The following is a 12048-nucleotide window of genomic DNA, read 5'->3' as shown; positions in this document are numbered from 1 at the left end:
AAAAAAAATAAAAATACACTGTCTTTTTATTCTGTTTTCCCACACATTTCTGAAGCCCTCCTGTATCACATATAGTCTTTATTGATCTAAAGCATGTACTTTTAGGCAAACGCCATTAGGCAATGAGCTAGAATCATGTTTTGTTTTAATGCACCTTTATCAGACAGTCAATATGTGTAGGCACTTAATTGTGTCAACGGGAATTAGTACATAATATGATTACAAACAGCACCCTGGATGCTGTCGGGTGGTAGTGTGTGGGGGAGAAACAGCTGTTAATGCTGCCAAAATAAAGCAATTTCACTCTTAACCTTTTGCGTTTCTTTTTCACAGGCCCAGTGCTTTTGCAGCAGAGAAACGCAATGGGGGAGTTACCCTTGGATTATGTGGCATCGCCTCAAATCAAGGAGGAGCTCTTTGCTGTTACAAAAATAGAAGACACCGTGGAGAACTTTCATGCCCAAACAGAAAAACACTTTCACCACCAGCAACTTGAGTTTGGCTCCTTTTTGCTTAGTAGAATGCTGCTAAACTTTTGTTCCATTTTTGATTTGTCTTCAGAGTTCTTCTTAGCTTTCAAAGGGTTAACTCGTCTCAACGAACTGCTTGTAGCCTGTCAGAGTTATAAGGAAACCACCAGTGCTCACACTGACTGGTTATTGGACCTTTATAGTAGAAATATAAAGACATTGCAGAAGCTCCCCAGTGTTCTTAAGGAACTGCCTGAGAATTTGAAAGTGTGCCCTGGAGTGCACACTGAGGCCTTACTGGTGACATTGGAAATGATGTGTCGATCAGTCACAGAGTGTTCATGAAAAAGCCCCAGAAATGAGTGCACTTTCTAAACCTGCTCAACTTGATGTGTCACTTATTAAGGACTTAATAGCTTAACAAGCATGACTTTCTTGTATTGATAGACAGTTTCGGAAACCATGCGAAGTTCGAAAAACCCTTAAAAGAATGTTGGTAGAACTGCAGCATGGGGCCTCTGACTTTTTCCAGTGTGTAAAATTTGATTCAAAGTAAACAATGGATTTGTATAAGATGTTCTGCTTTCGTGAATGTTTAATTTTCTCTGTTTTTAAAGTGATATTTATTTGTATTATACATGTAAATCTTTTTTTAAAGAAATTTAAGTACCCCCCCCACACACACACACACACACAAAAAAGAAAGAAACGCCAGTGTCCTCTCTCCTAAGGTCTAAGTCATAGAATCATGCCAAGGCTATCCATGCAGATGTGCACCTTTTAAACATGAAGTTACCATTTCTCTGGTCTACAGCTATTGGACTAAATACTCGTTTTAGTTTTGTGTGTTCCTAAAATAAATGTTTCTAAAATTTACAATAATAATTCATGTGGTCTGGTTTTTAAATGCAGTGAATATACAAGAGTCTGTCCGTGTATCCCTTCACCTGTTTTATTCAAGCAGCGCATGTACAAAAGTATTGACTCATGGCAGTGAGTTTGGGTAGGTACAAAGTGTTCTACTACTCCATGTAACTAATACTCTATAAGTGAAAACATTCTATGCTGAATAAGTTTTATTAAATATTAAGATTATAAGTGACAACTAAGTCATAGACTCGAAATTATCTAAAATTTTAATGTGCAGTATGAACATACTGAGCAGTACATTTTAATTTGCACTTTTTTTCCTAATAGCAATTCTTTGTAAAACCAAAAGAGGGTGTGGGGATAATAACCACTTTTGAAATTGGAGTTGCTTCACTAGGGAGAATAAGTTACATTGTGATCCAGCTAGAAAAGGAGCATTAAAACTTCCATTTAGCTTTTATGTAACTAATGTGATGATCTGGCAGCAATTAATCTGCTAAAAAAGCACACTTTAGTTTTATCTTGGAAATAGATCTTTGAACAAAATACAAATGCTCAGTTTTTATTACTGGGTTTATAATCTAAATTGAAAACAATTACAGTAGTATATCAGCTGGATAAAAATCAAAGCTTTTTTCTCCTTTTTAAGTTGGTAATTTGTTTCACACAAACTATCAGAAATATTAGTTGTCGCTAGTTGGCCTTCACATTTGACATCATGCAAATATCTTTGTGCACTTAGTCTGTCCATGTGTCAGAGAAAACATGGGGAAGGTGGCGAGTATCCAAGGGACATGCAAATACCTTCCCAGAGTGGGAAGTGCTTTCCCAGTAGATGAGTTTAAGTACATACTTATTCTAAGGAGTAACCACTTTCCTTGCCTTGTAAAGGTATTTGGGATGTTGTTTTCTTGGTAAAATTATATAAACTTAAAAGTATAGGCTTTTGACTTCAGTTTCAAATCCTTGTTTTGTTTCTGAATAGCTAAAGCACAACGTGTCTTTGCTATTTCAGTGTTGCTTATAGCCGAAAATCCACAAGTGGATGACTTTAACAGACAGAGATGTGTTTGCTCACAGGTTAGAAGGCTAAAAGTCCAAATTCAAATCTCCAATTTTAGTGGTAGACTGCCTCTCTCTGTCTGCTCAGGAGGGAGTTCCTTGTCTCTGAAGCTTCTGCCTGCCGATTCCTTAAGGCATCTCTAAGTGTCTTGATACCTATCTTACCCCATCTCTTGCTAGCTTGAAATTTTTATTTTATATCTTAATTTCAAAAGAGATAGACTGAATCAATATGCACCATGTTCTAACCCTGCCTCATTAACACAGCAAAGAACCCCTTCCCAAATGGGGTTGTAACCACAGGCATAGAGGTTAGACACATATTTTTGGGAGACATTATTGGATTTATAATATCCTACCCTTTGTTTCCCTCTCCAAAATGTATCTCCTTGCCATGTGCAAACTACATTCACCCTATCTCATCACCCAAGTTTTACATCAATTCCACACCAAAATCTTATCTTCTGAATCAATTAAATTGAATTTGGATTGAGAAGAGGCATACTCCATCCTGAAGAAAAAAAACTCCTCTTCACCTATGAACCTGTGAAATCTAGAATTTAAGTTTTCTGTTTTCAAGGTACAGTGGTAGAATAGACACACGGTAGATATTTGCATTACAAATGGGAGAACTTGTAAGCAAAGAAGAGTTCATGGGCACCAAGCAAGAAACCACAGTAGACAATATTGCATTAGTTCTCTGGATGTGAAAATAATCTCTTAAGATCATTTGGGCAATGGCCCCCACCCGCCCAACCTTGGGTATTGGCCATGACCTGTGTCTTCTGGGTAGTGGCCCCTTTGCTACAGACTAGACTTCAATGCTGCCTGCCAGGTCCTCTTGGATAGCAGCAACTCTGCTCACAGCTTTAGGCAGCCCCATTCTAGTTCATCTCAGTGGTGACCCTCTTCCTTTAGCCCCAACAGCCCCTGTTCTACCCCTTGGGCTTGCCGCCCCAGACCCTCAGCTTTGGACAGTAACCCTTACCTTTGACACACTTTAACTGAAGCCTTTCATTCTGGAACGAAGTTGGTGAAGATCCACCTCAGAATTGTAGGAGGCTGTGCTTTGAGATCCAAGAGACTGTAGCCCCATCCTTGAAACCAAGAAAGCTCAGCTTCCAACAATTCCTTGCAGTAGTTCTGCTGATCTTGCTACTGGAGGGATGGTCCTTTTTTAGGAGAAAAGCAGATGTAGCTTTCTTGCTTAGAGAATTCTAAGAGGCAGATATTTTATAGGTAAATAGGCTGAGGTCCAAAGTGCCTAATTGACATATCCCAGGGTCATGTTGTGAGTGACTATCCCTTTGTTCCAGGTCACCCTTACACAAATAATTTCCTCAAGATTTCAAAGAGTTCACAGTTCGTCAACTATAATCATTTGAAATGCTTCCCTGTATAACTCATTCTACAGGGTCTAAAAGGAACCAATATTGAATGTATTACAAATATTACAGGTGATTTTTAAAAAGGAAAAAGAAATCTCCATGCTTCAAAGCTTTATAAGTTAATTGGAAAGCTAATAAATAAATAGAGAAAAGAAAGCCAAGTGCTTGATAATTTATTTTATTTTTTTAATTTATGCCCTGTGCCCTTCCTAATTCACCAGTGAGGTTACTGCCCTGTAGTTGGTTAGAACCCTGAATGTTCTAACACATGTCCTTAAAATTGTGTTCTGTTTTCATTTTGAAGTTTAAGTCCTTTCTTTACATTTTATTATTATAAACAGCAAAGTAACGCCGTGCAACCTCTTTAAGAACTTGTTTCTAATCTTGTCAGCCAGATGACAAAGTTCCTCTCGTATAAGTTCTACCTTCTGACAAACATTTGACCCTAACTCAAACTAGTTCTTTGCTACTGCAGAAAAAAAAATGATCACACCCTTCCTCCATTGTACACCTATATGTTTATCACTTCCTTGTAGAAGGTTACCAGGAGCACATTGGATGTCCGCACTTTTATCAATATTCTCTTGCTGGTGCCCTCTGTATTCTCAAAGACAATAAATAAGAATACTTTGTACCTCTTGCAGTAAATGGTTCTGGAATTGGGGGGTAGGGTGGGGGAAAGTGGCTGGCCATATCATATCCCTATTGCCAGGAGGCAGGGATCAGACATGCCTTCCATCCTTCTGACACCAACTATTCCTCCCATGGCACTCTACTTTTATGCTGGGTTAGTAATTCTTTACAATGGCCACACAGAGCTCACAGACAATATTCACAATTATGGGGGTTGTTTAAAAAGTTATTAGTTCCTACAGGGCAGGATCAGTAAACACTATAATCATTGGTCCACAGCAATAACCTCTCAACCAGCACCAGTGTCTCTGGACCTCGGCCTCTCCGGCACGCGGTCCCATGGCTTTTGCCTATGTGGGCCAGGAAACCAGCCTGCAGCTCGACCTCCCAGTCTCACAGCCTCACCAATAAAGAACAGGGACCCCAGAGTCGTGGGCTGCTCCTCTGAGTCTCCATGCCAGAGTCTTTGGTGCATCTGGTCTTAGTGGCCTCCGCCACAGATCTCGGGAGTACTTTTCCAATAGTCTTCTCTTTTTTCCCTGTGTCCCAGATGGCTCTCAGATTCTGAGGAATGTCTTTGATGGAAGTGTGGTTTTGTCTTTTAGCCAACGATGACCCAAGGAAAACAAAGGATGGTGTCTTAAATCACACTCTAGTAAAGTCAAGCACACAGGATGTGTGGTTTGGTTCATATCCTCTACTAAGGTCAGGACTGAAGCTCACCTTCATGCTTTAACAGAAACAGACTCACTGCCCTCAAGTCAATACTGACTCATAGTGACCCTATAGGTCAGCGCAGAACTTCCGCTATGGGTTTCCGAGATGGTAGCTGTGGGATTAGAAAGCCCCATCTTTCTCCTGCAAAGTGGCTGGTGGATTTGAACTGCCAACTTTAAGATCACAGCCCAACTCATCCCCACTTTGCCACAGAGTTCAGGATTGTAATATACCACATTCAGAATTATGGCTAGAAGGGCTATATTAATTGACTACATCTCACCTCTCCTCAGTTCCTTCTGAGCCCTCAACAAAATTGCCTCTGACATAATTGTACCAACAGTCTCTCAATCTAGGCTTTTTAAAAATTTTTTATTAAAAGATCATTTTATTGGGGCTCTTAAAACTCTTATAGCAATCCATACATCAGTTGTAGCCAGCATACTTGTACATATGTTGCCATCATTCTTTTCTAGACATTTACTTTCTATTGAGCTAGGCTTTTACTATTATTTGTTGCCATTGGAGTCAGCTCACATTCATAGCAGGCCTGTGTACTACAGAAGGAACATTTCCTAGCCCAGCACCATCCTCATAATTGTCCCTGATTGAGTCCATTGGTGTAGCCACTGTGTCCATCCATTTCCTTGATGATCATCATTTTTGTGGATCCTGTACTTTTTACCAAGACATGTTTTGCTCCAGGGTATGATCTCTCCTGATAACATGCCCCAAGTTCATGAGAGAGATCTCACCATCCTGGCTTCTAAGGATCATTCTGGCTATACCTTAAACACCAATGTGTTCATTCTTCTGGTTCCCACTGGTAGGTTTAATAATCTTCACCAGTACCATACTACAAAAGCATCAATTCTTCTATCTTCCTTATTTATTAACCCGCTTGTCATCCATATGAGGCAATTGACTCCACGACTGGGTCAAGTGCACGCTAGTCCTCAAAGTGCTATCTTTGGGGTGGGGGTGGGGGGTAGAGATGTGGCTTTCTACTCTCGTAAAGAGTTAAAACCCTGGAAATCCTCAGGGGCATTCTACTCTACCCTAGTGGGTCAGAATTGACTCAGTGGCAGCGAGTTTGGTTTCGGTTTAGCTTCTGACTCAGAGCAGCATTCAAGCTATCACAGTATGGTAAACCGGCAGACAGTGGTGGCTTTACTCTTCTCACTGCCCTGAGGTTTATTCTGACTCATAGTGATGCAATAGGATGAGATTGAACTCCATCTTTGTGTTTCTGAGACTTTAAATCTTTCCCAGAGTAACAGCCTCATTTTTTCACCTCCATAGTAGCTGGTGAGTTAAAATTACAGACCTTGTTGTCAGCAGCAAAAGTGGTAGTGCACTATGTGAGAGGTTGGAAACTGATGACGGGGCTGCGCATCAGCCAGAGGAGGGCTGGGGCAGCACAGTCCCGGGTTTCGGCTCCAAGATGAGAGGTTGGAGATGGAGGCACAGAAGGAGACAAGGCTCAGTCAGGAATGAGAAGTATAGAGAGATTGTATTGAGGCAGGGGAAGAACTCCTGGGAGGGAAGGGAGAGCAGAGGAGGATGGGGGTATATTGAGCTCCCAGGCAGTTCTGAGACCCAATGAGTTAGGTCAGGGAAATCGTGTCTGGCAGTGAGGCAATGGGACATATATAGGGCTTGAGCCAAGGACATATGTACTGATAAGGGGAAGGAAGGCCTTCTGGTGCTGCAGGTAGTTGCAGGGTCTGAGTCAGAATGTGGTCTGTGAGTAAATCATCCTGGAACACTGAGGGAAGGGGCTGTACAGACCCGGCCCGGAGAGATAAGCTGGAGGCAGGGACTGCACAGTCCAGCTCTAGCCTTGAGAGGTGGGGGGAAGGGGGCACACAGTCCAGCAGGCCATCTTTCAGAAGAGCTAGGGGAGGTGGCTGCATGGTCTGGACCCAGCCCAAACACTATGCCACAGGGCTCCTTAAAACTCCTTAAAAGCCATGACCTAGTTTCAAAATCACTTCCACAATTTAGGTACCTATTAGAGCAGTACTCCAGTCAACACCAAATCCTGTCTTAATTATCCATTACTGTTGTTAGATGCTGCTGAGTCATTTAACTCACAGTGCCCTATGTATAACACAACCGTTCTGAGACATCCTTACAGAACTTGCTAAGTTTGAGCCCGCTGTTGAGGCATTACGCCCACCTGTCTTGTTCTTGGACGTTCTCTTCTTCAGCCGTACCATCATTCAAGGGCATCAAGTATTATTTGGTCTTCTTCATTTATTTATCTTTCACATGCATATGCAATGATCAAAAATACCATGATTGGGTCAGGTGCACCTTAGTACTTGGAGTAACTATTTTGCTTCTTGACAGAGTGTTTATGCAGGTTTCCGCCCTACTAATCTGTTAGGCTAGAAGTCCAGATTCGAAGTCCTAGCTTTGGGAAGAATTTCTCTATTCTTTCTGGAGCTTCTGGTCTCTTTAGCTTCTGCTTCCTTGTTCTTTGGAGATCTCCAGGTGTCGTGGCATTGATATGCCCGCATCTCTCCTCTGCAGGGCAAAGAGGAGGCTTTCTGTTCCTTTAATGGTTACAGTCCTAGAGACGCACAGGCCGTTCTGCCCTGTCCTGTAGGGGCACTGTGATTCCTCATCAACTACATGGCAGTGAGTGAGACTGTGTCTCCGCTACTTGTGTATTTAATCTCTTAAATCTCAAAAGGAATGGACTCAAAATACACCCCACAGTAATCCTGCTTCATTATCATAAAAAAACTTGAAATGGGATGACAGCCCCAAGCTTGTTGTTAGATACCATTGAGTCAGTTCCCACTCATAGCAACTTCATACAGGAGAAACACCCTGCAATCCTACCCTAGCCTCACAACTGTGCTTCTGATTGAGCGTGGCGTTGCAATCACTGTGATAACACATCTTGTTGAGGGGCTTCCTCTTTTTCACCGCCCCTCTACTTTATTAATCATGATGTCCTTTTCTAGAGACTGGGTTCTCCTGATAACATGTCCAAAATACAGAAGATGGAGGTCTGACCACCTTGCTTCTAAGGAGCATTCTGGGTGGACTTCTTTTGGCAGTCCATGGTACTTCTCCAACACCATAGTTCAAGTGCACCGATTTTTCTTTGGTCTTCCTTATTCAGTGCTCAACTTTCACATGCCTAAAAGGTTATTGAAGATACCATGGTTTGGGACAGTTGAACCTTTGTCCTCAGAGTAACACCCTCGCTTTTCAACACTTTAAAGGGGTCTTGTGCAGCAGATTCAGCTGATGCAATGCATCGTTTGGTCTCTTGACTGCTGCTTCCATGAGCACTGATTGTGGTTCCAAGCAACACAAAATCTTAGACAACTTCAATCTTTTCTCTGTTTATCATGATTCTATCTATTGGTCCAATTGTGAAGATTTTTGTTTTCTTTATATTGAGTTGCAACCTTACTGAAAACTGAAATCCATGATCGTCAACAGCAAGTGCTTTAAGTCCTCACTTTCATTAAGCACAGTTGTGTCATCTGCATAGCTCAGGTTGTTAGTAAGCCTTCCTCCGATCCTGATTGAATAAATATGGTAAGAGGATACAAGCCAGACACACACCTTTCTCGATCTTATACCATTCAGTATGCCATGCACAACTTCTGCATGTGCCCAAATAAGTGTTTAGCAATTCCCATGTTTCTCAAAGTTATTGATAGTTTCTTATATGGTCCACACAATCAAATTTCTATGCATAATCAATAAAGCACAAGTAAACATCGTTCTAGTATTCTCTGGTTTCAGCCAACATACATGAATAGAGCAAAGAGTCATTTAAAAGAAAAGATCAAAAGGGATGTCAGAAGACACACTCAAACTTACTCTTAATCATAGAATAACTAAGGCACATGGAAGAATGACGAAGTCAAAAAGCTGAATAGAAAATTTCAAAGGGCTGCTGGAGAAACAAGTAAAATATTGTGAAATGTGCAAAGACAGAATTAGTAAAGCAAAGAGAAAGAATATGCTTAGTATATCTTAAACTGAGAGAACTGAAGAAAATATTCAAGCCTGGAGTTTCTATACTGCAGGATTTTATGGGCAAAACCTTGAACCATGTAGGAAGTATAAGATGGAAAGAATATACAGATTCACTGCACCCAAGAGAACTAGTCGACATTCCACCATTTCAGAAGGTAGCATTTGAGCCTGTTTATGCCAGGAAATTTGGAAGACAGCTACCTTGCCAACAGACTGGAAGAGGTCCATATTTGACCTGTCACAGCTTGTATCCTATCACAGGCAGCAAGGTACATACTTCACACTAGATCTTCAAATGTCCTCTTTGACAAAGAATGCAATGGCGTTCCACTTGAATCTAACATTCCAGATATAGCAAACCATAAGACTGCTTGATCTAAAATGACCAATACCTGTCCATTAAAGTTCACTAACGAATGCCTGGGATACCAATCTTTAGGCATTCCACTTCATGTTTGACAACTTCTAATATTTCTAGATTCGTATTTCATATGGCATTCATTCCAAGTTCCAATTAATTATGGATGTTTGCACCTGTTTCTTCTCATTTTGAGCTCTGCTCCATCAGCAAATAAAGGCCCAGAAGGCTTTACTCCATAAGGTTTTACTTCATTTGTGTTATTATAGTTGACTCTGCGTTCCTCGGTCATAATTTGATTGTTTTCCTAACTGAGAGACTCCTCTTCTGCCAGTGTTCTCCTGCCACAGGCATAAATGTTAGCATTCACAACACATATTTTGCAGGAAAAGAATTCAATCCACAACACAAGGTAACCAGGAATTGTATATGGAGAAATAATACCAGGTATGAGTATACGGGGAAGCCCTGGTTGCACAATGATTAAGCACACAACAGGTAGCCCAAACAGCCCATTAGAACCCACCAGCCCCTCTGCAGTCTGGTCTCATTAAAATTACAGCCTAAAAACTCTAGAGCAGTTTTACTGTGTCCATTAAGGTCACTATGAGTTGGAATTGCATGGCAAACAACAACTTTTTGTCATGATATGTGTAAGTGAGTAAGCCTATCACATTAAAAGAAGAAGTATCATAGTCATTACAAGTTGGGTTGCTAACCTCAAGGTGTGCAGTTCAAACCCACCAGACTATCCTAGGGAGAAAAACTGGGCTTTTTGCTCCTATAAAGAGTTACAGTGTCAGAAACTCACAGGGAAGTTCTACCCTGTCCTTTATGGACACTGTGAGTCGCCATCGACAGGGAGTTTGAGTTTATCACTTTACTTGTAAGATCCCTTGGTAGTGGAAACACTCAACTGCTTGCCTACTAGCTGAAAGATTGACAGTTCGAAGTCACCCAGAGGCACTTCAGAAGTCAGGGCTCACGATCCACTCCCAAAGGGTCATAGTCACGATAATCCAATGGAGCAGTTCTACTCTGTATACCTATGGTCGCTATGCCTTGGAATTTACTTGGGGCAACTAGCAACATCAAATCATGCATTATTTAATAAAAGCTATATGCACCTGCCATTCTGCTGGAGAAAGATGAGGCTCTCAACTCCTATAGCCTTGGAAACTCACAGAGAACAGTTCTACTCTAACCTATATGGTTGCCATGACTCAGAATCCACTTGAAGGCAGTGAGTTTTTCTTTTTTTTTTTTTCCTTTTTCCCATTGCTGTTGGGTCAGTTCTGACTGTTTGGACAGGGTTCTCTAGAGAAACAAAACTAGGAGACTTATGATCATAGATATATAAAAGGATGGGTTTGTGTGGCAGTTACACAATCTCTTGTCAACTTGGGAAGGGGTGAAGTCTAGCCTGTCAATCAGGTTACAGCTTGATGACCTCGTTTGGAGACGCTAAGGAAATAAATAGCTGACTGGAGGCCAGATACACAGATACTCCTGTAAGACATTCCTGCTGACAAGACACATGGAGCTATGCTAGAGTCCTGGAGCTGTAGGGGACACATGGAGACCCATGCCAGTGCTAAGATGCTTACATCACCACTGGATCCACAGTACTTTCCACTTACTGGCCTGTGGTCTCCCTGCATTCTACATCATTGCATGTGTTTTGTGAATCTGAAGAGGAATTTATAGATTGGTATCAGACATATGGGCCAATATCGGACTTAGGGACTTTGATATGGACTGGACTGGGATATTTTCTCAATATTCAATTGTTCTTATATAAAAATCTCTTTCTTATACACATATGAGTGTCCATGAATTTGTTTCTCTCGTCTACCTGGACTAACACAGTTTATATAGCAAGAAGGAATATAACCGCTAATTAGTGCTCCCAACAGTACAGAGGGCTCAGTTCAACTCATGTTCTTGGAACAGTTAATATACCAAAAGTCCTTCAACTCACAGCAGCTGCTAGCCCAAGGTCAAGGAAGGTGACATCAGAATCTGCCCTCAGGCAAGATAAGCAGGGTTGGCTGCAAGCAGCAGACAGCAGGGTGGGGCATCAACTGTCAGTAGTTTGGAAGCATAGCAAAGCAGGCCGGATGAAGTCTCAAGCTCTAGCTTGGCTCAGCCACAGGTAGGGCAGCACACGGGCACTTGAAGCAAAGGACTCGCTCAAGAAAGGACTATGCTTCTCTGATCACATGGGAGAAGAGAGACAGGAGGTTGGCCTTGGAAAGTATTTATCTCAGTTGCCCTCTGTGTTAGACAGGGTTCTCTAGAGAAACAAATCCAAATTCCTGATAATTTAACATATTTATTTATAAAGATAATTAGATATATAACAAGAAATGAACTGTTAAATCATATACAGATAAATATATAATACAAGAAATGAACAGTTAAATTATAAAGCACTACAAATGGCTCAGTGCAACTCACTCCCATGAGAGAGAGTTCTGAGAGATTAGCAGTCCTTCAAGTCTAGTCTGCTGCCAGATCTTCCTGTATTTATAGAGAG

The 12048-nt window shown here is 41.3% G+C and overlaps 1 protein-coding gene across 2 annotated transcripts in view; it reads left to right on the top strand.

Moving 5' to 3' along the window:
- The window catches only part of SLF1 (SMC5-SMC6 complex localization factor 1), a 77985-nt gene extending 76630 nt beyond the window's left edge, over positions 1-1355 (top strand). For both annotated transcript variants that reach the window (XM_045285317.1, XM_045285316.1), the window contains one exon: positions 334-1355. In XM_045285317.1, the coding sequence (XP_045141252.1) occupies positions 334-815 (482 nt within the window). In that variant the 3' untranslated portion in view covers positions 816-1355. The remainder of the gene's footprint in view (positions 1-333) is intronic.
- The last annotated feature ends 10693 nt before the right edge of the window (positions 1356-12048 follow it).

Source organism: Echinops telfairi, unplaced genomic scaffold (assembly GCF_000313985.2).
Source record: "Echinops telfairi isolate 266 unplaced genomic scaffold, ASM31398v2 ScPeMD7_7469;HRSCAF=8507_1, whole genome shotgun sequence".
NCBI classification, from domain to species: Eukaryota; Metazoa; Chordata; class Mammalia; order Afrosoricida; family Tenrecidae; genus Echinops; species Echinops telfairi.
Note: the sequence above shows the minus strand (reverse complement) of the source record. Positions and strands in the feature narration are given on the sequence as shown.